Here is a 23,283-nt window from a genome sequence, read left to right as displayed (position 1 = left end):
CTTGGGTTGTTTGTCCCTTTGTAAGAACACTAATTGAGAAGCTGAAACCCATAGTAAAGTTTGTACATAAAGTAAGCAGTAGGGGAACCAAGTTTATCTAAGGGCTGTAGCAGTGCTGTGTAAGGTAACAGCTGATGAAACGGAAAGGATGCTCAGTTTCCACACTGTCGTCTTGGACACTCTACTTTTGTTCTTTTAGCAGTTTCATCCTATCCAAGGACTAGAGCTTGTCATCAGGGCCGAATCACAAGGACCATCTGTGGTAGTAAGGAGAAGCAGTGAATGCAGCGTAGCCAGAGAGGCCTGATCTGGGTTCTGCAGCCCTTCCTTAATGGGGGCTTCTCCCTACCTGTGTCCACCCAGCTCTGCACAGGTTAGTTGAGTCTCTTGCCATCCAAGTTGCTATTTCTGTTCCTTTAAAGGAGACCCCTTAAGAGCTGGGCCCCTGCATTATAGCTAATGAAGACCTTAAGGACTGTCTGCGAAGCTTCTTGTACTGTCAGCTCCCTTTTGCTATTGCAATAAATCTGAAGGTGGCTGTTTGGGGTCCAGAGAAGAGAGCAGGGGGGTGCTGGACTGTGGAATTGCCATCTGGGGGATTTATTTTGTTGTCTGGAGCAGTGGGGAAGATTCAGAGGCTTGTGGTGTGGTTGAAAACTCCCTTCTGTGAAGGGGAACCTATTGAGTACCGTACTGTAAATGTATTAAGTCTGAGCAAATGCAGTAATTATGGCTTGGGGTTTTTCTGTTAAGAACATTAACTTATTATAAGAGACATTAGTGACTTTTTTGCAGTCAGTTTAATAAATTATCTCCGATTTTGGGGGTGAAACTGTGGCCCAGTGAGTTGTTCTTGGTGTACAAGACCCAGAAGGTTGCACGGGGAAAGGGCAAAAACACTGTGTGTGTAAACTGTGATTCCAGGCTACACTGCCAGGAGCTGCGGGCTCCTGTCATGTCAGGGGGGAAATAATAAGGAGGAGAGGAAGAGGAAATGCAATATTCACAGGAGCAATTTGTTCTGAATGGAAGAGGCCGCAGCCTCCCTTGAGCTCCTCACCAGAGGGGCAAATGCAGACTTCCAGAATCCAAGCACTCTCTTACATGCAGCCAGGGTATTCTTTAGCAGTCAGAATGGTCCCTTTCAGGGTTTGCATGATTCCAGGATGACACATTCCTTCTGTGACTCCTAGAGATCAGCTGCAGTTTTCTGGTTTGCTATTTTAATTTCTTTAAATTTATTTTAAAGTAAATTACTCTGTACTGTCAGGGCTTATAACAGATGTCAGGATCCAGAATTTCAGTTTGCAGAAGTGAAGTTGGCTGGAGTTAAGGCGAGCTGAGGAGCCCATATGAGACCAATGTGAGGACTGTACCAGCCTGCCTGCTTGGTGGGGTCAGCAGTGGCTTCTTGTTCTGCAGTTCCTTGCTCAGCTGCTCCTGCCAGGGCTCTTGTGAGGAGCGAGTCTGCAGCAAGTGACAGTAACTTCTCTCCAGGTTAATGTTACCAGCACCTGGAGCTCCAGTTGTGTCTTCACTCCTGGTAGAGGAGGTTCTGCTGCAGGAAGCTGGAATTTCTGCCTGCCCTGTGCCCGTGTCTCGAACGCGGTGACCCTCGTTGGAAGTCCCATCAGCCCCTTGACATTGCGGCCCTGTTATCTTCACGCATACTGGTGAATACTTCATTTCCACCAATTAAAGGCAGGGTCTTCAGAGACAAATGCTTTAAACCCTTCTTTTTAATAAGCTTCCTAAGCTACACAAGATTCAATGGTCTTGAGCTGCTAATGAGAGGCACGAGTATCTGAGGATCAGGTGAATGGAGAGGGTGAGAGGGCAGGTCAGTGTCTCCCTCTTGCTCTGATCCCCCTCTGAGAACAATCCTGAAAGCCGGGGGAAAGACCTGCTTTATTAAGTATCTTACTTTATGCTGCTGACAGACAGAAATGCAGTGGCTTTTTATTTAGTAAGGAAGAATCAATCACTTGGCATTAGCATGAACACAGAGGTGGAGCACAGGCGGCAGTGGTCCCCAACAGCAGCCTGGGGAAGCCACGTGTCGTCCAGTAGTTCTGTCTTGTCATGGTTGGCCTAAGCTCAGTCAGGGCTTGTGCCTTTTAGTGCTCATCCTTTACCACCCCCGTGAAGTGCAGCTCAGCTTCCTTATCGACCCCGTGCTGGCTGCACAGGACCTGGGGGCTGTGGCATTAGTAACCCTGGGGCCTAGAAACACTAGACTAGAAATTCAGTTTAAGGGCATTAGGCCCAAGCTAGCTTATGAAAAAAAATGACCTTAACGCTACTATCAAAATAAACCTAAGAAAATATATACAAGAGCACGTCTGTAATTCCAAGAAAGGCAGTGAATTGCTACATGTTAAGAGTTCATATGTTTTGTAGGATATGCGTTATGGTGATCAGTTCTGGATCTGTTTAAGCTGCCATTCCTTCCTGGGCTGGGAAAGCAGTAGCTATTTGGAAGAGTGCTGGTCACTTCTGTATTTCACCTGAGAAAGAACTGCCTCTCTGCCCTGCTGCTGGGGCACGCACAAGTTCACAAAATAACTCTCAGGGTGTCCTGTTTCACCCACGAACTCCCTGCAGAAGCATCAGCTGCAGAGAAGCAGATTGCATGAGGAAGGGTAGAGGTTAATGCTTTTTTTTTGATGCAGGGTAGAAGTTTTAAGTGTATCTGAACAAGTGCCCTGCAGCACACAGTGACGGGCTGTCACAGGGGAGAGAGCAGAACTGCCAGGGACGAGAGCTGTGTCTGGTGTGAGGCAGTTTCTCACTTCTTCGCTCTCAAGACTGGCTTCAAGGCTTGCTCATGTCTGTGCACACACACCCGTGTGAACCATGAGCTCCGGAGTGTGCTGGTGAGTGACCTTTGGAAATGTGTTACTTAGCTGCAATTTGTTTAAAAAAATAAAAAAAAGAGACAACCCATCCTATGAATGCCGCATGGTATGACATGGAGCTGCGTGTCCGGGAAGCGGTGACCACCTGAGGTCACCCGCCAGGCCGAGGTGCTGGTAGCAGCTAACAGAACTGATAGTTGTTACTCTTGAGAAGGGGCTGCCCGCTCTCCTCGTGCTCGCAGGACTCCTCGCAGCAGCCAGAGGTATCGCAACCACTGTCCTCTTCAGCAGTGGAGGGAAGGTTCGTGTAGTCCTGGAAAGCAAAAAGCCAGAGTGGGTTTTAGAGGAAGACTTCTCTATCCCTGCACAGATAACGAGCTGGGATGTTAACATGAGACCATCTTGTGCTGTGTCCATGGGTTTTGTGGAGCTGCAGAACAGCTATTGACAAGAGAGAGCATCTTTTGACCAACTGTACATGAAATGCAGGGAGACCTTCCCTTCCCTCCTCTTTCAAGTTTCTCACCTGCTCCTTTTGTGTCTCCAGTTCTTTCTGGATGAAGCAGCAGATCTGGTCGAAGGTAGGTCTCTGCGTGGGCTCCAGGCTCCAGCACGCCTGCATGATGCTGTAGCTGCAGAGTCAAAGGGGGACAGGCTGCTCAGTGAGCTGACCAAAGGCTGCAGAAGGGTCTGCAACCCCCTGCTCTTCCCTGCAGCCCACTGTGCTTGGGCCTGGGACACCAAGCAGCTGCTTGTCCTCTCTTTTCCTGCCTATACCACCTTCACTCTATAGGTGCAGTGCTCCAGGGGCTGGGAAGGGCAGGAGGACATACAGCAAACTCCTTCTCTACACCCCTGATCTGTCTGCAAGAGACTTGATGCCTCCAGTAATTTTTTTTTAATTGGAACTTGTTCCTTTTCTCTAGCCTACTCAGGCTTCTCACATGCTTGGGATAAAAAATTAGATGGCAGAAAAAGAAGCTGTCAAAATTCACAAGTGGGAAGATGATGGAGAAGCAAGGAGAACTCACATGAGCAGGGGAAGCAGTAGGTAGAGCATCATAACTCGCTGTCACAAGACTTATTTCCTATCTTAAGGAGGCAGCTTGACAAGATTCAGTCCTCAAGGGGAGATCCTGCTGCCCGAGGTGGCAGATGTGTGCCAGGCTCCCTGTGGCCTCCCTGGCCTTCTTCCATGACCTGGGTGCAGCCCCGCCTTTCATCCAGTGTTTGCAGTTCCCCACAATCCACTCACATTTCCAAGGGAGCAAAGTCAGGCCTGGCCATCTGGTAGCCCTGCTTCACCATGCTGTAGAACTTGCTGTTCACCACCATGCCAGGGTAGGGGCTTTTACCTGTAACAGGGATAGAAGCCAGGACAGCGCTCAGGGCAGCAGCTTTAACAAACCTTCAGTCTAATGTGTACCTTGGTGGGTGGGAGGAAAGAGCTTGGAGCAGCAGCAGAGCCAGTGCTGCTCTTCCCCCTCTAGGTTTTTTAATTGCCCCTGCCCTGATAAATCCTTGGAAAGTTTTCTGCAAAGATGGTAGGGTGGTGCTCACGGAAGCCAAACACAGTTTGTAGGCTCCTTTCTTTCTTACCAAGGGAGAAGATCTCCCAAAGAAGGATGCCGTAAGACCACACGTCACTTTGCACTGTGTAAATGCAGTCAAAGATGCTTTCTGGGGCCATCCACTTCACGGGCAGGCGTGCCTGGAAGAGCCAAGACATGTCCGGTCTGGGAAGGGCTCACTGGTTATACTGTCCTCTCTCCAGCCTCACCACCCCCTCACATCTTCTCCTGTTCCTATCCCAATCACTTACATTGCCTTTCACAACGTAGTTGGAGTCATTCATGATGTCCCGGGCCAGGCCAAAGTCGCAGATCTTGGCTACCCGTCCATCCGACACCAGCACGTTCCTGGCTGCTAAGTCACGATGGATGCACTGGGGAGGAAAGAGAGGCAACTGAGAGCCCAGCCCATGTCCCCACCTGCTCTCCTACAACCTGGGCCTAGCACCATAACCACACTTAAAGGATAAAATCCTTGTGAGACTTTCAAGGCACTGTGCCATGGATAAGGAGTAGGGACTTTCTCCTTTCAACCACTTCAAGTGCTGAAACACTGTGACATTTCATGCTATGCCCTTCAATAATTCACATGGCCTTTAGCTTCCCTGTGGAAGGTGACTCAGAACCAGGGTCCCTTGGCACTGCTCCCATGTCTCATGTCAGCAGATGAGTGTGCTGCTCTCTGGCATGCTTAAAATGAATAGCACGGGACAGCTCTGCATCAAGGCTCTTGATCTCATGTGAAAGCTGGGCGGAAAGGGGGTGACACCAACACGATGCACGGCCCTGAGTTCCCCCACTCACTGCTGCCCTGTTGGGCTGGCCGGCCTGGAGCCTGGTGGAGGCAGTATGGAAGGAAACACACTGCTCCCATGCTGTCCCCTGGCATGGCTGAGCCCAGACACGATGAAAGAGCTCAGCACATGGAGGAGAAAGGCTCATTTCCAGCAGCAGCTTTGGGGTTTGGCCGCCCCATCGTGACTCTTGTGCAGATGTGGTGACTGGACTGAGGTTTTCTGGCCTTGGTACAGGGACATTCATCCTTTTGCACTCACGTTCTTTGATGCAAGGAATGCCATGCCCTGGGCCACTTGGCTGGAGAACTGTAACAAGTCAGAGAGATCAAGGGGACGGAGGTCCTCCCTGGTTTCTTCTTCTTCCTCTGAGCCTTTTCCTGGAATTCAAAGAGAAGCTTTGGAGTCTGTGCAAGCCTGGTGATTAATGCAGACTATGCAATATTGCAGTTCCCCGAACTCAATCAAACCGGACAACTGGAATGAAGAAATGATGAAAAAACAAAAATGGGTTTTAACTCACCCCTGGCTTGTGCAGAATCTGATGCTGAAGATGCTGATGTTGATGATGACACAGGCCTCATCTCAACATACGTATCCAAACCCTGACTTGCAAAGCCACTGTCACTGAGTCAGGGAGCAACACAGACAGAGGCAGACTGTTAGCAACCTTACGGTAGCACCTTCTGCCCTTCTCCACATCCACTGAGCAGAGAAACCACATCCCTGCCCGCGGGAAGTGGCTTAGCTAGAGGCTAAAAGGCAGAGTCGATGTTGAGGCTGACTCAGAAAGGGAACCTGGGTGCCTTGCGGTATGAGGGCTACAAACACCCAAAAAAAGGGCTACCCTGTTGTAAAGGGGTGGCTCTTGACTGATGGAGAGCCCTTAGCCTCTTGTCCTGCAAACTCAAATGCTCTTTGAAAAACTTATCTAAACACATACGTTCTTAGTGTCCTTTATGTCTTTGTGTTGTGCAAATCCCCAGACCTTTGCCCTTCACCTGCCACCATAGCACAGCCCCCCGGGCACCCTTCTGCAAGCCCCAGGCCCTGCACGCGCTGTGGGGCCCGGCTCTTACCTGCGGATGTATTTCTTCTCCAGGTCGATGTTTTTGTAGTCAGCAGTGCTGTCCAGAGAGGTGTCCAGGGATGAATCCTGGATAATTATGGATTCAGCTTTCTTCCGCAGGAAATTCAGCAGATCTCCATGGCGACAGTACTCAGTGATGACCAGGATTGGGCCTGGGAGAGAGGCAGAAAGGAGTCATTGAGAAGTGACTGTTTTCCTTGAGGGTCTTGCCTTGTCCAGACCTTCCCATGCTTGTGCTGGGAATCATCACTTCCACCTTGAAGTACATGGGGGTTTCTATGGGGAAAGTTCCTTGTCTGGAATAAGCATCAGTCAGTGTGCTGTCTCAGGCACCTAAGCCCCTCTGAAACACCTATTTGTGAAGGCAGTACTGCCAGGGAAAATATTCACTGTTTATATATTTTCCCTCAGAACCTTGTAGAGTTACAGGATCAGAAAAGTCCAATGGGCTCATCAGGTACCTCTCCCTTGCGAGGCTGAAGAGAATTACCAGCCTCAATGAGCAGGTTGGGTGTGTGTGGGGGATTCCTGGGGACAGCAGGGCTGTGGGGTCCTACCTCCATGGGTACAGGCTCCCAGCAGGTTAACAATGTTCTCGTGGTGTCCCAAGTGACTCATGATCTTCAGCTCAGACATGAGGGCCTCCTGCTCATCTGTGTCTGCCGATGCTGGAAGCCAAGAGGAGAAGGATTGTGAAGGAGTGACAAAGGAAAGTGGGAAGGAGTGGTGAGGGACAAGGCAGAGAAGACAGTGATGGGAGAGAACAGAAAAGGTAGAGACAAAGATGGTACAAAGGGAGGAAAGAGTCAGAGGGGAATATGTGCCCTCTGGCTATGCAGCCACAAATCATGTGGCTCATCTACCCAATGTTTATCACAGAAATGTCTAAAAAGAGTAAGGTTTACAGCCTGGAAGCATCAGCGGATGTGACAAACACACCCTACATCCTGAAGCATTTGCAAGCTGCTCGGGACTTACATTTCAGCATCTTCACAGCCACTTTGAGGACTGAATCTTCTTTACCCAGCCCAAAAGCAGTAGCTTCTACCACTTTTCCAAAGGCTCCAGCTCCAAGAGTTTTTCCTGTAGAAGAAAAAAGGTGCACTTATAAGATGCTTTCTAAAAAGGGATTAAGTAGTTGTCCAGCACCCAACTTTGAGAAGGTCTGATGGGTATATTCCTGCTGAGCCCAGACAAGATGACACACGAGCACATTTACTCAGAAGCTGGTACATCTAAGAGGAGTGCTACTGTAAGTAGAGGTAGTCTGAAGGAAGGAATGTCCAAAAATTGGTCTCACTAGCTCTATGCATTATGAACAAACTAGATATAAGAGGAGGGATGGGATCCTCTCAACCTTTCTTGGAACAAAGGAGGCCTAGATGGAGGCTGTACCCTAGCATTTGACATTCTGGATGGAAAAATCAGCAGGGCATGGCTGATATTGTTGCTGTAATATCTGGATGCAGCTTTGGATGTAGCCTAGTTGCTTTGGTTTTGTCCTTTAGCACCTGCCACCATGTAAACAGCAAGGAAGGTTTCTTACCAAACTGGAGATTATTCCTGGGGAACTCCCATTTCTCATTGTATGGCAGCTGAGTGGGATCAATGAAGATGTAGTTATTCCCTTCACAGGCCTCAATGATCTTCCACCGCACCTGGTACTTGGGTTTCTGTGAGGAAGAGACTTCAGTTATTCAATGTTCCTCCAGGTCTGAGGGTGCCCCTGTCCCAACACTCACACTGGCTCCCACCTGAAAGCACAGAGCAGGGGCCTGGGTTTCAGACCACCAAGGGAAACTGGGTCTAGAGAGGCCAGTCTCACTGCTGTGACAAAATCCCCTGCTCCTACAGCATGGCTGGGGGGAGGCCCTCTTGCTGCAAAGAAGACCATGGGATTCACTGGGACAGGAGTGTTGGGGGATCCAGCCTGTCCCCCCTGAGCAGTGCCCAGCTGGTGCTGGAGGGAGATCTCCAGCTGTGCCTCCTGCCTGGGCACCTTGGGTTGCTGAGCAAGCAGACTGCGGGAGATGGCCCAGCCCAGCTTCCCTTACAGGGAAAAAAGAAATGGAGAAACAGAAGTGAGAATTTCTTCTCTTTTCCACCAGTGTTACGGCAGAAGTAACCAGGCGAGTACAGGGAGAAGCAGCGCTGGAGCCTGTGGGCAGAGGCTGCTGCCAGCTTAGGCTGGGTATCGTGTTGGGAGAGCGAGGCAGTCACCCCGGGGGCACAAATGCAGAGAAAGGAAATGTGGCAGCTTGGCATGAGCGCGCTGTACACAGCCCTTGCCTTGGAGTGTGGAGACAGGCAAAGCCCTGCACCTCAGAGCAGCCCTGCGGGCCTCAGGGCCGTCAGAGCAGGCATGGGGAAGTGGGGTGGAGCGAGGCAGGCTGCAGTGAACCATACCGGGTCGCAGCTCCTGGGAGCTACGTGCAGAAAGGCTCCTCCTCACCACTGCCCCGGGATAGCTACGGAGAAGGATGCCTACAGCTGGGTTAGCAAAGCAGTGAAGGACAAAGCCTGGAGCAAACAGAGCTCCTGCAATTTGATGAAAAGTATCTGTTTCTGTTTTCTCCTAAACACTGCTCCTTTTTCCTTTACCTAAGAGTTAAACAGCTGTGTCCACCCAGGCTGTGCATCAACGACACCTTTGTAATTGAGCTTCCAGCAGTGGTCATAAACAGTGCTACCTGCACTGCACGTGTTTGCTGTTGCCTTTTCCAAGAGGGTGAGCATTGCTGTTTTCTGTTCAACAACTCACCTACCAAAGCATCAATCGGCCATGGCTCAAGAAGCCCATGGGTGGCACAGCCTCAAGCACATCCTGGTTCCCCGGAACTTGCAAAGCCCTCCTAGAGGCTATTTCTCTGGGGCTGATGTGCTCACACATCCATTCACCTCTCTCTCCCTGCACTACTGGCCAGATCTGGTCCCACAAGGGAAGATCTCTGCAGCTGGGGCAGAGGTTTCTTGGGAACAAGGACAGCTCTCCCTGCAAAGCCATGGATCCTTGTCTGGGGGAGTGCTCAACTGGATCTTGTGACAAGCAGGCACTTCAGAGTTCCCCTGCAAAACTGAGCCTCAATGGGAGAGGAATGTGCCAACGGGAAGACTGAAAAACAGGAGATTTTCATCCACTGATGAAGCAGAGGTGGCTATTGACTGGTGTGGAAACAACCAGGAAGGAATCCGAATGCTGAAAAGGAATCTTGCAGAGAAAATGGGGCAAGTTCTAGAGTAAAAATAGTGACCAAATCTTCCTGGAGACAACTGCCTTCTCAGCCTGTTTCCCCATGGAGACAGCCTTTTTTTTTTTTCTTTTTTAAGTATATATAAAAAGCAGGAGTAGATGCCATTGCATAATTGTTTTTTCCCTTCTAACTCAATCTGTGGATTCTTGCAAAACTGACAGCATCTGACAGCACAGAACAAGCACCTTTGGTGCAGAGCAATACTCGTAGTGAACTCTGCTCTGCAAGCCTGAGGGATCTAAGGGAGGAGATTTGTTCGCACAGCAGATCTGGTGCCTTGTGGGCTTTGCCTGGCATTAGGAAACTCCCGAGGGGCTTGGGAGGCAGTTGGGAAGAAGGCAGGTAGCCTGGTACTTCCAAGCTGAGTGCTTACTGCCAAGCAGAGCAGTCTCCGGGGTTGGGCAGGAGCTGCAGCCCTTGCTACAGAGCAGGGAGTCTGACCTGGTTGTACTTGTAGAGGAGGAAGAGGAGTAGGAGGAGCAGCAGGACCGATGTGCCCATGCAGGTGGAGAGAATGGGGCTGAAGAGCTTGTTCGGGGGAGCCATGATATTTCCTGGAGGAACAAAGAAGCAGGGGTGAGAAACTGCTCCCATTTCATTGCTAATGCACAAGCTCCGGGAGCATTTCACCTAGTTGCTGTTCTGAATTAGCTTTCCCCTGTATACCACAAAACCCAGCACTGCCCTCAGAGACACCTCTAACAGCTTCCCTTGAATCCCAGTAGCTCTTGACATGAAACCCAAAGGTCAAATATCACAACCTCCCACCATGAGCTTAGAGTGACTCTAGAATCTATTCTACCTCTTGCAGAAGATGGGCACCCAAAAGCCTATATCCTCCCTGCAAAAATCTTGCCAGTTGTGATCTTACTGGTGACGGTGACAGAGTGAAGCATGTCGGAGGCATTCCCCTCTCTGTTAATGGCCACACAGCAGAAGGTGAAGTTGTCACCCAGATTCTGGAATGGGAGGATGCTCTCCACTTCCACCTCTTGGAAAGGCAATATGTTCACCACGTGGGGACTGGAATCATTCACAAGCAACATGTAGTCCTCATTGAATCTGCAGAAATACCATAGAAGAGAGAATGAGTGTTTCTCTGCTGGGCAGTTCCTCATGAGTGAATTGGTGCCTGTAGCAAGCTAGACAAGAGACACTGGGAATCAGGGCTGCAGCTCTATGAGAAATAAAGACCTTTCTTGAACATCAAGGCCCTGCATTGGCACATAGCTTTGACCAGCTGTATGTGGCCATCACTCTGTTCTGGCTCCTCCTTGAAGGGGGAAGACACAGTAGCTCCCTGTCTGGGGCTGCACTGGCCCCCATCACCCTACAGCTCAGGACACTTGTGGATGGTGGTTTTGTAGAGTTTGGTAAAGCCTTGGGCCAGTGAGGTCTTCCAGGAGGTCCCTGAAAAATTAATAGGACTAACCAGAACAGCTCTACAGCAACTATGTAAGGGCAGTTCTCAAAGGGATTCAAATACTCATTGGAAAAGCCTTAGGAAAACATGAATCACAGGTGGCTGAACTCTTCATGCTTAAGAACTTCCTAATAGTATCAGCCCCCTCGCCTTGGATAGTGCCCGAGAACAACTCTCTTCAGCAGGACAAAGTCTCTCTCCAAAGTTCCTGGCCTGGCTACATCACCTGCAAGCAATCCTTTGCGAGGATGTGGTGCAGTTGGGAAAATGCAATGCTGCAAAGGCAAGTGCCTACGTGTTGGAAGTGCCACTTGGCCCAGGCTCCAGGACATTTCTTACCTGGTAGAATGAACAGGGCACTGGTACCACTCAATGCGTGGGGCAGGGTAGCCGATGGCCACGCAGTGAAGGACGTTGGAGTCATTGGCTGGCACCCTGATGGAGCAGACTCTTGGAGCGGCTGTTGGGAAGGCAGAGAGACATGGGTGCTAGGACCAGAGGAAGATCCTATTCCCTGTGCTCTGAATCACTTCCATGTGATTGACAATAAAAGACATGAATTCCTGTGCTACGTCTGGGTTTGGGATTGGACCCAGATACAATCTGGCTTCATCTCCCCTGAGCATTGGGCTGGAAGCTGCCTTGGCCCAGTGCCTTGGTACTTCAGCCATACTCCTTGCCTCCTGGACAGTAAACCCAGAGGGGTAAGAGAGCACTTACATTTCACAGAGATGCTGAAGGTCACCGATGCATTGGTCTCATTGTTGAGGGCATAAAAGGTATAGAGGCCATTCTCCCCTTCCTGCAGACGATTCAGGAAGAGCGTGTTGTTGTACCTGCTCCCACAGAGAGAAGAAGCCCCGTGAGGAAAGCTGTGCTAAGAAAACTCACATAGTCTGCTCTGTGCTCTGCAAAATGTGTCTGTTGCCTGTGCTCTGGAATATCTCCAGACCTGCCGGGGAGGAAAGCTGCTGCCTCTTTCCTTGGGGGATGCAAGGAGGGTCTGATCTCACCCGCTGTTGAAAAGCTTCCCCTTAGAAGAAAGGGCTTTCCCTTTCATGGTGCCACAGAGTGCACCATGCTTCTGAAAGGCTACAGATAGGTGAATGTTCAGGAATAGAGTTTGAAATATAGTTCTAGAGTTAGAGTTTAGAAATCACTGCCTAGGAAGGGCCAGAATATGTTGGTCCCTGTGTTCTTGAGTCACTCCTCCTATCTCTTAACCCATCAAGTCAATGGTTCCCAGTGTCCCCTCCCCTCTGCCCCCAGCACAACTCCCAGATCCTGATTCAAATGAGTTTTGTCTCTAAAGCCATCCTGCTTGCTGAGTGACACAGTTCCTCTTGTGGATTGTTTTTTGTTTCTGAGAAAATGAAAGAGGAATTGCCGAATCTCACCCAACGAACAGGGCAAGTGTCTTGCTTTCAGGCTCGTTTTGACCTGGGTTGGCTGTAGACTCTGGGAGGAGGATGGCCATGCACCCCCCTTAGATCAGTACCTATCATAACCTCATAGTGATGTGTCTGGCCTCTCTTGACAAGAGACATACAAGTGTCTGCAGGTGCTTCTCCCCAGAGAGCACAGTGTGGCACAAGTCTGAAGGACAGTGCAGGAATCCTTTTATTTTTTTTGGTCCTATACACCCACCCCTGCAATGTCTTCCTGCTGAGAGAGGGCAAACTTGAGCAACCAGAAAACAAACGTGACAGTGACTTTGACAAGGTTTTCTGAAGAGAGAACTACCAAGTTAGAGAAAGGTGCCTCTCTCCTTGGCCTGATGGCTTGTTGGAAACGGAAAGGCAAAACCGTTCTCTTTAAAACAAGGTTTTCTATCAACCAGTGGGATGGGGTCTGGTTGTCTCACATAGGAACATGCCATGGCTCATGCAGGACAGAGAAAGCACATACCAGTTGTTTCCAGAGGTCATTTCGCCCTTAAGTGTGGTGGTTGCAGACTTCTTCAAAGAGTTGGTGTGCTTCCAGCCCCAGCGGAGAAGGGCAGGGTAAGCCTCAATCAGGACCTGAAGTTTCAGGCTCTCTCCCAAGGCAACTTCCTGGCTGGTGGCTTGCACTGGGGTCAAGAACACATAACCTCTCTCTGAAGGACACAGGAGAGCAGGGCCATCAGCAGGCACGTCCACAGAGAAGAAAAAAACCTGAAACAAGCTTACACGGTCTTCACCAATGGATCAGTATTGGAAAGAGCAGCCTCAGCTAGGAGACCAGGAGACAGAATGAAATATTACTCAAATTGCATGTCTCATATCATCAGAATGCTTTAAAATTTCCTCTCTGCCATGATGGCTTGGATTGCATGCTACCCAAGGAAAGCTGGGGAACTCTAGAGAAGTTACACAAGGTAAGAGGGTTTACACATTGCTAACTATATCTCCTGAGCATCTATAGAAGATCTACCCTTTGCTAAATTCTTAGCTTCTCACCTGGAAACATTTCAGGGTAAGTCTGGAACAGCTGACTAAAGCCATACAAGGATTTAGTATGGACATACCCTGCTTTTTTGTTTTGTTTCAAAGTTGTTTAGAAAAGAACATAGAAATTAAGAAAGGCTCTCTGTTTTTTCACCTAGACCCAAAAATACCCTCCTGCTCCTCAAGACATGAAGTGAGCAGTTCATTTCCTAGCAACTGCACAGGCCTTGGGTGAGTTCTCACACAGAGGCAAGGATGATGTCTCCAGCAAGCTAGGAACAAGAAGGTGGCAGAAGCAGCAATTCACGATTCAGCTCACATCTCCCTGGCCCTTTTGGGAAGTACTCACCTACTACCTGCAGCACTGCTGAGACACTCTTGGACCCTGCAGAATTGTTGGCTACACACGTGTACTTCCCACTGTCTTCCATTGTCACTGCCGGAATGATCAGGGTGTAGCTGATGATGTAGTGATCATTCTCAAATCTAATCTCTGTAGTTTTGTTGGCCTGTCAGGCAGAGAGAGAATATCAAGCACTTGCTTGGATGGAACAAAATAATATTTATATCAAATGTACCTAACATGGTGTGTTTTGGGCCACCAAGCTTTGTTATAGAACCTCTGTTACTAAAACTCATCTCTATGGAGAAAAAGAGGGATATTAAAGCTAAGTAATGAGGACAGAGGGATATTAAAGCTAAGTAATCAGGACAGATATTCCACTACAGGCATCCTGAACATGTCTTGTCCCTTTCTTTCCTGAAGGAAGACCCTGACAGCACACAGGTGTTTCTTAACCCTGTGCCATCCAAAGAAAAGGATATCTATATTAAGATTTCTACTGCTAAATTACAAATAGCTAATAGTTACTTTGGCTGGGCAGTATAAAGCTTTGCTGCAGACAGCTTGGATCCATGGTGGTTCTTTCTCCCTGGTGTCCCGAGAGGCCTTATCCACCCTTGAAGCTGTGCACGCAACTTACGTTCTTTGCTGCCACCCATTTGATGTTGTACTTGTGAGAAGGAGCAATTATTCTGCAAGTGACTGTGAACAGTTCACCCACGATTCGCACGTGATCTTCAGGGTCGATCATCACTGATAAAGGCTTCTCAAGGGCTAGATAAAGGCAAGCATGAAAAATTTCAATGTCGGCTGGCCCAATGACCCACCTTGTTTTAGAGACTCCCCAGGGACTGTCTGCCTTCTGTTTTTCCTTCATTCTTTATACCCTTGTTTCTCCTTTCCTAGGGAACATTGCTCCTTTTTGTATGCATGTGTCTATGGGGAAACAATAAGGACAGGTGAGACCACACTAAACACCACTACAAGTGGTTCTTTTGGCTTTTTCTTATGGAAGGAAAAGCAGTGGCCAACTGAGCTATTGCTGTCCCCCTGAGGTCAGTAGCAACCCCAACCCTTTACCTTCTTCCACAATCAGTCTTATTCTTGATGACTTCTTTATTTTTCCATTTATCACTGTTTGACAGTAGTAATAGCCCTTCTGCTGGTGTTGCACGTTGTATAGTGTCATTCCCTTCTCTGCACTGAAAGAATAGTTGGTTCCCGTTGGGTAGCCAGAAGCGTTGTCTACTGTCAGAGTTGCACTGGATCCGTACTCAGGGGCCGTGATGAGACAAGGGAGTTCAGCGTTACTGCCTTCAGTCACAACAATCCTGAAGGTTGGAGTGTACCACACATTATTGGGATCTACAGAGGAAACAAGACAGGCCAAAGAACCACATCAGGAAAACATGTGTTAAAGCTAACAGAGACATTCCAGCCAAGCCTCTCCAGCATTACGGCTCACTAGGAGTTGGGAGCATCCCTGCTTAATGCGTGGTTCACTCAGCCTCCAAAACTTACATGACAAGACCTTTTGCAGGTGTGGCTGTTGAGGAGAGCAGAGCTAGCAAGTTATGAATGCTTACAGACAAGAGATTAAGAAATATTTTTAGCACTCTTCAGTCTTTAGCCATGGTATTGGTTTTGTAAGACCTCCACCTTTCCTGTGCAGAACTGTTCCTGGTACAAGGGAAGGGGTGAACTCCATGCTGCTGTTACCATACCATAGCTCCTTTTGGGGTAAAAGAATATTTAGGGTTCAGGTCACATAGTGGAGAAATGATTAATGCGAATCTCTTCCATATCTGGGGTACTGAGAATACAGCTTTTCCCTGATTTCCAGATCTCATTGCATGTTACAACAGAAGACAGACCTTCATCCCTTTCTTCAGGAAGAGAAACAAAAGTAAATGGAAGAAGAGGTCTATGACACTCATTCATCTGCAGGAGATGCAGGTGCTCTGTGCCTGACCCTAATGCTTCAGCCATGGACCCTATGTTATGTGGGTGAACCACAGCCCTGGTAGGAGCCTGCACTGTTCCCCAGACATGCATGACCACAGCCATAGAGAGGACCTGCATAATGACTTTGCTCCCTGAAGGGAGGTCACTCTTCCTGCACATGTGGGAGGAGAGGACAACAGTTACCTCGCACAAACAGATGCACAGATGCGATGCCCTTGTCGTTACCGTTGACATAGCCACACTTATAGGTGCCTGTATCCCTGTAAGTGGCCTTGGGAATTCTCAGTGTGCTGTTGGTGCGGTTGGTGGATGTATTCTCTTGGCCATACCACTGAACTTCAGAATCTCCTGAGCAGTGTAATGTGACTGGATCACCTGTATTGACCACCACAGCAGGGCTGTCAGGGCTGATCACTGGAGATGCTGAGCCTGCAAACAGAAAAGAAAGAGAGGGAAGATGCACAAATGATTCTTTAGGATGCTCTGCTGAAGTTCACACTGCTGAACATGGAGTAGATATCATTGGGAAAAGACTGGGTTTGGGATGCAGACATTTTTGTGTCACATTACTCTGGCCATTTCCCACCTCACCAGACTGATACAGTGACCTGAACGTTCAAGAAATGAATTTCAGAGAAGGAAAATGAAACCATATCTAGATGTGCAGAGTACTGTAAAAGAAACACAGGCATTTGGAACTGATCAGGCCAGGTGCTAGCTTGGAAATTCCTGGTTCCTGTTAAGTTTTGCCTCTTTTCACAACAGGTTTTCCTTTTGTAGTGGAAGTAGAAGTACTGGAAGTAGAAGTACTGTAGGAGTTAAGTGAGCTGATAATTTTATATGGTGAAGTTCAGTCCAAGCCCAGTGGATGGAGCTCTCTTTTTTCCTGGTGCTATCATCAGCTAGAAGCAGCCCGGAAAGCTTCTGCAGAGCAGGAGCTTGGTGCGTGTACTTTGGGAAGCCTGTCTTACATACTTGTGGAGGAGGAGATTTTGAAGGACACCTACAGAATCAAAGAGTTTGTTTTTCCTCCCCTATACCATCAACATATTAGGAAGTGAACAGTAAACACCGTTTAAAATTCAATTTTGAATTTAAAATCAATTTTGAATTTAAAAATCAAAAAGTACATGAGAAGAGAAACTAAGGCACATAAAAGCTAAATGGCTCCTGCAAGTCCACAGCCATCATTCTATAAACTGTCACTTGCTATTGCAATCCAGCCAGATTTCTGATGCCATTTCTGCCTTGAAGATGGCTTCTCCACCATCCGAATAAAGGGGAACCAGAATCCCACTCCAGCTCTCAGTGTCAGAAGGATATATATATTTTTTTCCCTGTTTTGCTGCGTCAGCAAGTTCTTTGACTCACCACCTATATTTAGGGTGGGGGGAAGTGAGAAATGAATCAGTGTCGTGGAGCTAGAGAAGAAGTGGTACCGCCACCCCCACGCCAGGCCTCTGCCGAGGACAGGAAACACATTGCACATGGCCATCCGTGCTCGAGGGGCTCTGCACCCCGACTCCGGCCCCTATCCAGGGCTATTCTCCCACTTCTGCTTTTCTTCCCGGTTGCAAACCCATCCTCACATCTTAAAGGGACAAACACTAGGGTTCAGTTAATAGTAAGAAGAGAGGGATCAGCCAGCTGCTCTTAGCAGCGGATGATGTCTGCCTGGGTAGCAGAGCTGCTCTGAGGTGGTGGCAATGGGAAAAAAAGGGCCAAATCTGGTCTTGGGATGCATCAAAATGCTGTAGGCCTCGGTGCGCAGATGCTCTGTAGGTTGTAGGTGGGGACATTTGTTGTCCAAGGAAACATAAATGCCCCAACCTGGCAGGAATTAAGAAAGGACAAAGCGTCCCAAAGTGTCCCACCATTCATCCAGCTGCACTTCTATATTTGCAAGGAGAAGGAGAGCAGTGGCCTGAGCTTACAACTCTTCCCTATTCAAGTCTGCTGCAGGAAAGAGAGCCATGGAGGACTGGTTGTGGGCACGGGCAGCAGCAGCAAAGACAATTTAAAGCACTCCAGTCTCCGGATGCCGCTTTGGACAGAGGACACCGTCCCTCAAACTGAGTTGGCAAAAGCAACGTGGACATTTGCTCAGCCGCATTCACAGCCCTTGGTGAGGAAGAGGATGGCTGGGGTGCAAACACGCTCCCTGCCCTCCCTTGCTCCGCTCAGGGCTGCCACAACAGACCCCAAGGAGCACGTCTAAAGCAGCCTTGGCCGAAAGTTTCCCCCTCTCCGTGCAATGGAGGGAAGAGCTGCAGGAGACCTAGGCCCTAGAGCTTTCCTGGCGCATGACACTGATGCGGCTGCCCTGGGGAAACCCAAACAAGGCCTGAATCAAAGTGGCTGGCCCTGGGGGAGGAAGCAGGGCACAGGGAGCCTGGGAGCATGGAATGTTTGACATTTTATCTCCTCGAGGTTATTTTTTCTTCTTTTTGTTGTTTTTATCTGTCTGTGGAAAGAGGAAAAGCCTCATTTATTCCCAAAGTGGAGAAAAACATATCCCAGAATCCGTTGCAAAGCCACATTTTCCACATATCTGAGGTGCAGCATTCCTCCCTCTTTGCTTAGCTCTGTTTTCTAGCAGGGCTTGACACATCTCTGGTGCTTTTACTCTCTACCACTGCACACTTTTGCCTTGCCAGCTCTTCACTTTGGCTGGCTGGCTGTGTCCAAGGCTTCAGCAAGGTTTGATGAGGGAGCCAAACTTTCCTTCTCACAGAGCTGCATTCAGACTGTCTTGGGAAAAGTCCATGTTATACCTAGTCCTTGGTGGGGCCACAACAACAGGACAGAAGCAAGAGTCTTGTCACCCATTGTCCTTGTTATCACTCTCCAGCAGCTCCCAAAACACATCTGAAAAGGGTCCCAGAGGACTTATTGTACCTAATGCCCTGCAGTGAAGAAGCCAGCAGCCTTCAGGAGGTCACTGAAGACTCAGGAATGGCAAAAACACTCTGCACAGGTAAGGATGGACAGGGTGAAAAACAGGGACACTGACCATGGGACCCTTCCAGGTAAAGGCCTCCCAAGGGCTCTGTTCCCTGCATGCACTGGGAGATGACTCAGAGATCCTTCTCCCCTTCCTCGGAATAGGGAAGCAGGGCTGCTGGCGGACGCTTGCTCCCTGCTGACCAGTGTGCAATCTTGCACGAAGCCCAGGGATGTCTCTGTGCTGCTCCTCAGCAGCTTCCTCAACACTGCCAGTAACAGCTGGCCGAAGGTTTTGCCACACTCGGGTTGTGTAACTGTGACCTCTAGTTACAGCTACGGGCTCCATCCCTGCCTTTCTGATCACAGCCAAAACATAACTCTGCTCTGCTGAGGGTTTGGAAATGGCAAGTTAAGGAGAAATGACTTGGAGGTTCAGTGAGTTTGCACAGAGGAGAGTCACCAGGCTCTTGGCTTGATCGTAGGAGCAAGAGTCTGGCTCTTGGAGGGACCAACATTAGGTATGGGCTCCCCCTGCTTTCCCCACAACAATGGGATGGTGAGAGGAATTGGTCTATGGGGACACTTTCTGAGAGAGTCACCTACTGTACTGGGTAGAGAAAGGGAGGTTCAATGTCTCTCTATCCTTAGGGCTTCTTCTGCAGAGGCTTAGATTCATCTGCAACAAAAATGCCAAATCCCCTTGGAAGACCTTTCCAGATAACCAAGAACATGGACATGGGATGCTTGGGTTTCAAATCCTTCCTCTCCTTTATCCGAAGCTGGGATTTGAGTGCACAACACTATCTTGCCGTCAAAAGCCAGGTCTCAGTGCAGTATGACCCATGCTGCATTTGGCAGTGGGTCACACTGCATCACCCGTAGGCATTCTCAGAACATACAACTGCAACCCAAAAGGCAGGAGAAGGGAGTCCTAGAGTTTGTTTTAAACCTAGAGTTTGTTTTAGACAACCTCAGCCAGAGCTTTGTGCCGGAGATGGCCAAGATCTATGAGACTGAGAACAGTATGAGTTTATCTCCCCAATGTGGCAAACTGTCTTATGAGGATGTCATGGCTGGCAACCTGCATCACTTAGATGCCTGAGGGAAACCTTTTGGGAGATTCTGACCGATCTTGCTATGATCTCACACGTGTCTATCAGAGTGGTCTGTTCCTTGTTTCCTTAAAACTCATAAAAAACGGCCTCTACAAATCAGTGCTCTCCCAAATACACTCTTCAGTGCTTTACAGGGATGATCAGTGCAGCAACTGCTCCTATGCTAACACTCCCTTCAATGGGCTAACATCATGTAAGTAATTAAACACTAAGTCCTGTATTTGGGCTGGGGTAGGATAAGAAAGTGTTAAAAATCCTTCCTTCAACAGCAAAGCTGGGGAGAATCTCACAAAAGATACTCCAATGCCCTGTCCCACCATTAGAAAGCAACACTTGAAGTATAAAATTGACCAAAAATGTTAAAGACATATTTGTTCCTCAGGAGCACAATGATGACTACAGGGGCTGGTAAACAAGGAGTCAGAAGCAAGAACAAGTGTGGCAAGGAATTCAGGCCAGACTCCCTGAATCAGAATAACGACAAAATGCTGCAGTCTACACAACTCAGCTCCCGGCACAGGCGTCTGGGAATGGCAGAGCTTGTAGGAGATGTGGTTTGAATGGAGGCACTGTGCGGTGTAATAGCAAGAGAGATGCAAGCTCCGAAGCTGAAAATATGAACACAGCAGTGGCTTGAGATGGAAACCCTGTCTGCCTGCTATATGCCAAATATCTTCCCTCTGAGATTACGCTCTTTGAGGGGGAATTGCCAGGAATCTCATCATCCCTTGAAGGGAATGAACTCTGCAGGAAAATGAAGGGAAGAGGGATGAGAAGAGTGGAGAATCTGTCATTGCTTAATATGCAAGATCAGTAACATAGGACCCAGAACAGGGGCAGACTTCCTTGCATTTGTTTGCAAATCTCAGGACTGTCTTAGTGACTCTTGAGGTTGATGAGCTATCTATCACTTGTTGGCCATCTCATTGGCCTCAAAACCCAGCTGTATTCACCTTCCTCTGGTGGCTGTCTGGGTTGGGTTTCCATCTCAGGGTCTAAAAAGTGGCTCTGTTGCCCTTTTGCACAAGCCCATACCACCAAAGAACTCAGTACTCACACACCACTCTCCTGTTGGCAGGAAAGTGCAGTGAGAGAGGCTGCTAGAAGTATCTTCCCACCTTTTCTCACCTGCAGACCAGCATTTCCAGCTCTTGCTCTGTCTATGCAAAAGTATATTTTTTTTCCTCCAGAAAGATCTTCCCTTGGGACATGCTTTCTGCTGCATTTCTTCTTCCCCCTAACCCACCTCCAGACCCAAACCATCTTGTTCCCTGTTGCTGAGAGCCTTTCTGTATATCTTGGCCTTCCCTCCACAGGGAAATAGGGAGCCAGCAGTAGTCCTCAGCACAGCTGAGATGGGGAGTCAATACGGATTAGCGACACAGCCTCCCTCCACTCGCGTCCTCCTCTTGCACTGCAGCCACCCATGGACGATGCTAGAGCCACTCTCGTCGTCTCTTCCCTGTAGCTAAACACCTACTATGGAGTGGGCATGTTCCCTCACCCACTATCTGCCTCCTCCAAGGCTCCTTGGACCTGCCTCACTGCCATATCACATCCCAAAGGCCCACGCAAGTACTTTGGAGTTTGGGTAAACACAATTGGGAGCCCAGTGGTGCCTTTTGCAGTTGGGAGCCAAGTATCCTTTGGTCAAACTGTGGCATTTCCCCTTCCTCAGCACAGACAAGCCTTAGTGGGGCCATGTCACCCAAGGACAGGCTGGAACAACAGGGTTCTCCTGCATCTCTGCACTCTCGGGAAACCTGAACCACATCTTAAAACCGCCCTGGAGTGATGCGGTGACAGAGGGGATCTCTGCAGGGCTCGTGGACCTACCGTGCCAGATGGTAGCGGTGATCAGCAGCACCAGGAGGCCAGGGCCCATCTTCCCAGTGATGGTGGCACCTCCCCAGCTTGGAGCGGAGCTGCAGCGAAGACCCCGCGAGCAGCTGAGCGGACCCACTTGGGCAGCGGGCTCCTCTCCGTGCGGGCGCCGTTCCCAGTGTGCTCTTGATAGGAGCTTCTCCTTTCTGAGGCGACCACAAGTTAAGAAATTGTGTTCTTTTTTTTTTTTTTTTAGTTTGTTTTTGAAATGGGAGGGAAGAAAAAAGGCACTGTTTTGGGACGTCACCAGTGACAAACCAAGTCCGCAGAGGAGGGGCAGCAAGGAGCCCCAGGGTGAGCTGCCCTGATTCACCCTGACTATGGCCACCCAGTCCCACTAGGCACCACTGTGCTCTCACCTCCTGTTTGGGGAGGGAAAGAGACAGGCTGGGATCTACCTGCATAGCAGGGGACTAAGTTTTACCTCAGTGGGATAAGTTTTACCTCAATCTTGTGGCTCTTGCTGGCTTTGGGCCCCCAAGGGTCCAGGAACATGGTGGACCAACTCCCCTGCAGCAAGTCCTCAAAGAGGTCTTGGGCCTGGCCCAAGGTGGGTTCCAGGTGGCAGAGACCCACGAGGACAACAAATTATTTTGTTTCAGTGGAAGACAGAAACCCCTGGGTGAATCCTGAGCCTTGTGGGGGTCATCCCATTGCTCTGCTCCAGCCAGTATCATGGGGCCATCTCAAAGCACTGTAGCCATCAAAAGGGACAACAGCCAGGGAGTCACTGCCCAGCTACACCAAGGATCCTCCTCTCTGGCCACAGGGAAGACATCCCACCTACTTTGCTTTCCTCCTGCCCACCCAGCTCTTCCACTTTGCTGGGGTAGCTTTGGCAGGGAAGCTTTTTGCAGGTGATTTCTGATTGCCAGCCTGATCAGCACCTGGGAGCCGTAATGAGGCACTTAATTAACTCTTTCCTGGGCTACATTTCTTCCAGAATTAGAGGTGAGGAAAGGATTGAAGCAAAAGAGCTTGCTAAGAGAGAGTCATGTCATCGAAACATTAGCAGATCAAGGGAGATTTGGGGTCTGCCTTGCTCTCTGCTGCAATGCTGATTAACTTCACTTTGCTGCAAAAGTTTGGTCTGTATGGTGACAGCGCAGGGGTAGGAGTAGTTATAAGCACCGCTTGGTAGCACAGACTGAGAAAGAGGTCCTGGGGTGCTTTGGGGTTCTGAATTAGCTGCACTGAGATGTGGCTGCCCATCTGCTCTCAGCAGGGAGCTGTCGGAAAGATGGGCTGCCTAATTTGGACTAAAGGAGTCAGGATTTAGTGATGTGCCTGCACAGAGGTGGCTGTGGCATCTGCACTTACAGCTCAAAGGTCCCTGTCAGAGGAGTCCTCCTTGTGCTTCTGCAACTGGAGGGGAATGGGCTTGGGGGCTTCTCCAAAGGGAAGCCTTAGAGATTAGAGAGACATTTGGAAGACAATATCTTGGGGGCCAAGAGATGAGAGCATGGCTGACTGTTGAACATGACTAACAGTCATGGGAATGAGTAGAAAGCTCTAGGTTTTGGCCGGAGGGATGGCTGGAGAGCATGAGGAAGCTGATCTGTGCAGGAGTCCAGAGAGAAGAAGCAGCAGCTTTTGGCTGGAGGAGATTTCCTC

At 49.2% G+C, this 23,283-nt stretch overlaps 1 protein-coding gene across 1 annotated transcript; it reads right to left on the bottom strand.

Moving 5' to 3' along the window:
* Nucleotides 1-1,871: 1,871 nt before the first annotated feature.
* On the bottom strand, nucleotides 1,872-21,698 carry CSF1R (colony stimulating factor 1 receptor). The gene is made up of 21 exons (XM_026047403.1): nucleotides 21,622-21,698; nucleotides 15,908-16,153; nucleotides 14,840-15,124; nucleotides 14,400-14,533; nucleotides 13,766-13,925; nucleotides 12,896-13,085; nucleotides 11,708-11,823; nucleotides 11,327-11,447; nucleotides 10,436-10,626; nucleotides 10,006-10,118; nucleotides 7,860-7,986; nucleotides 7,292-7,396; nucleotides 6,871-6,981; nucleotides 6,303-6,465; nucleotides 5,747-5,850; nucleotides 5,485-5,603; nucleotides 4,681-4,803; nucleotides 4,458-4,569; nucleotides 4,114-4,213; nucleotides 3,385-3,490; nucleotides 1,872-3,171 (listed from the first exon to the last, which is right to left on the bottom strand). Exons 1-21 carry the CDS (start codon nucleotides 21,668-21,670, stop codon nucleotides 3,040-3,042), a joined length of 2,907 nt encoding a protein of 968 aa, XP_025903188.1. The 5' UTR covers nucleotides 21,671-21,698; the 3' UTR covers nucleotides 1,872-3,039.
* Between the last annotated feature and the right edge of the window lie 1,585 nt (nucleotides 21,699-23,283).

This window comes from Nothoprocta perdicaria, unplaced genomic scaffold, assembly GCF_003342845.1.
Source record: "Nothoprocta perdicaria isolate Ctin4 unplaced genomic scaffold, notPer1 scaffold_5, whole genome shotgun sequence".
NCBI classification, from domain to species: Eukaryota; Metazoa; Chordata; class Aves; order Tinamiformes; family Tinamidae; genus Nothoprocta; species Nothoprocta perdicaria.
This window is presented reverse-complemented; position numbering and strand designations above follow the sequence as displayed.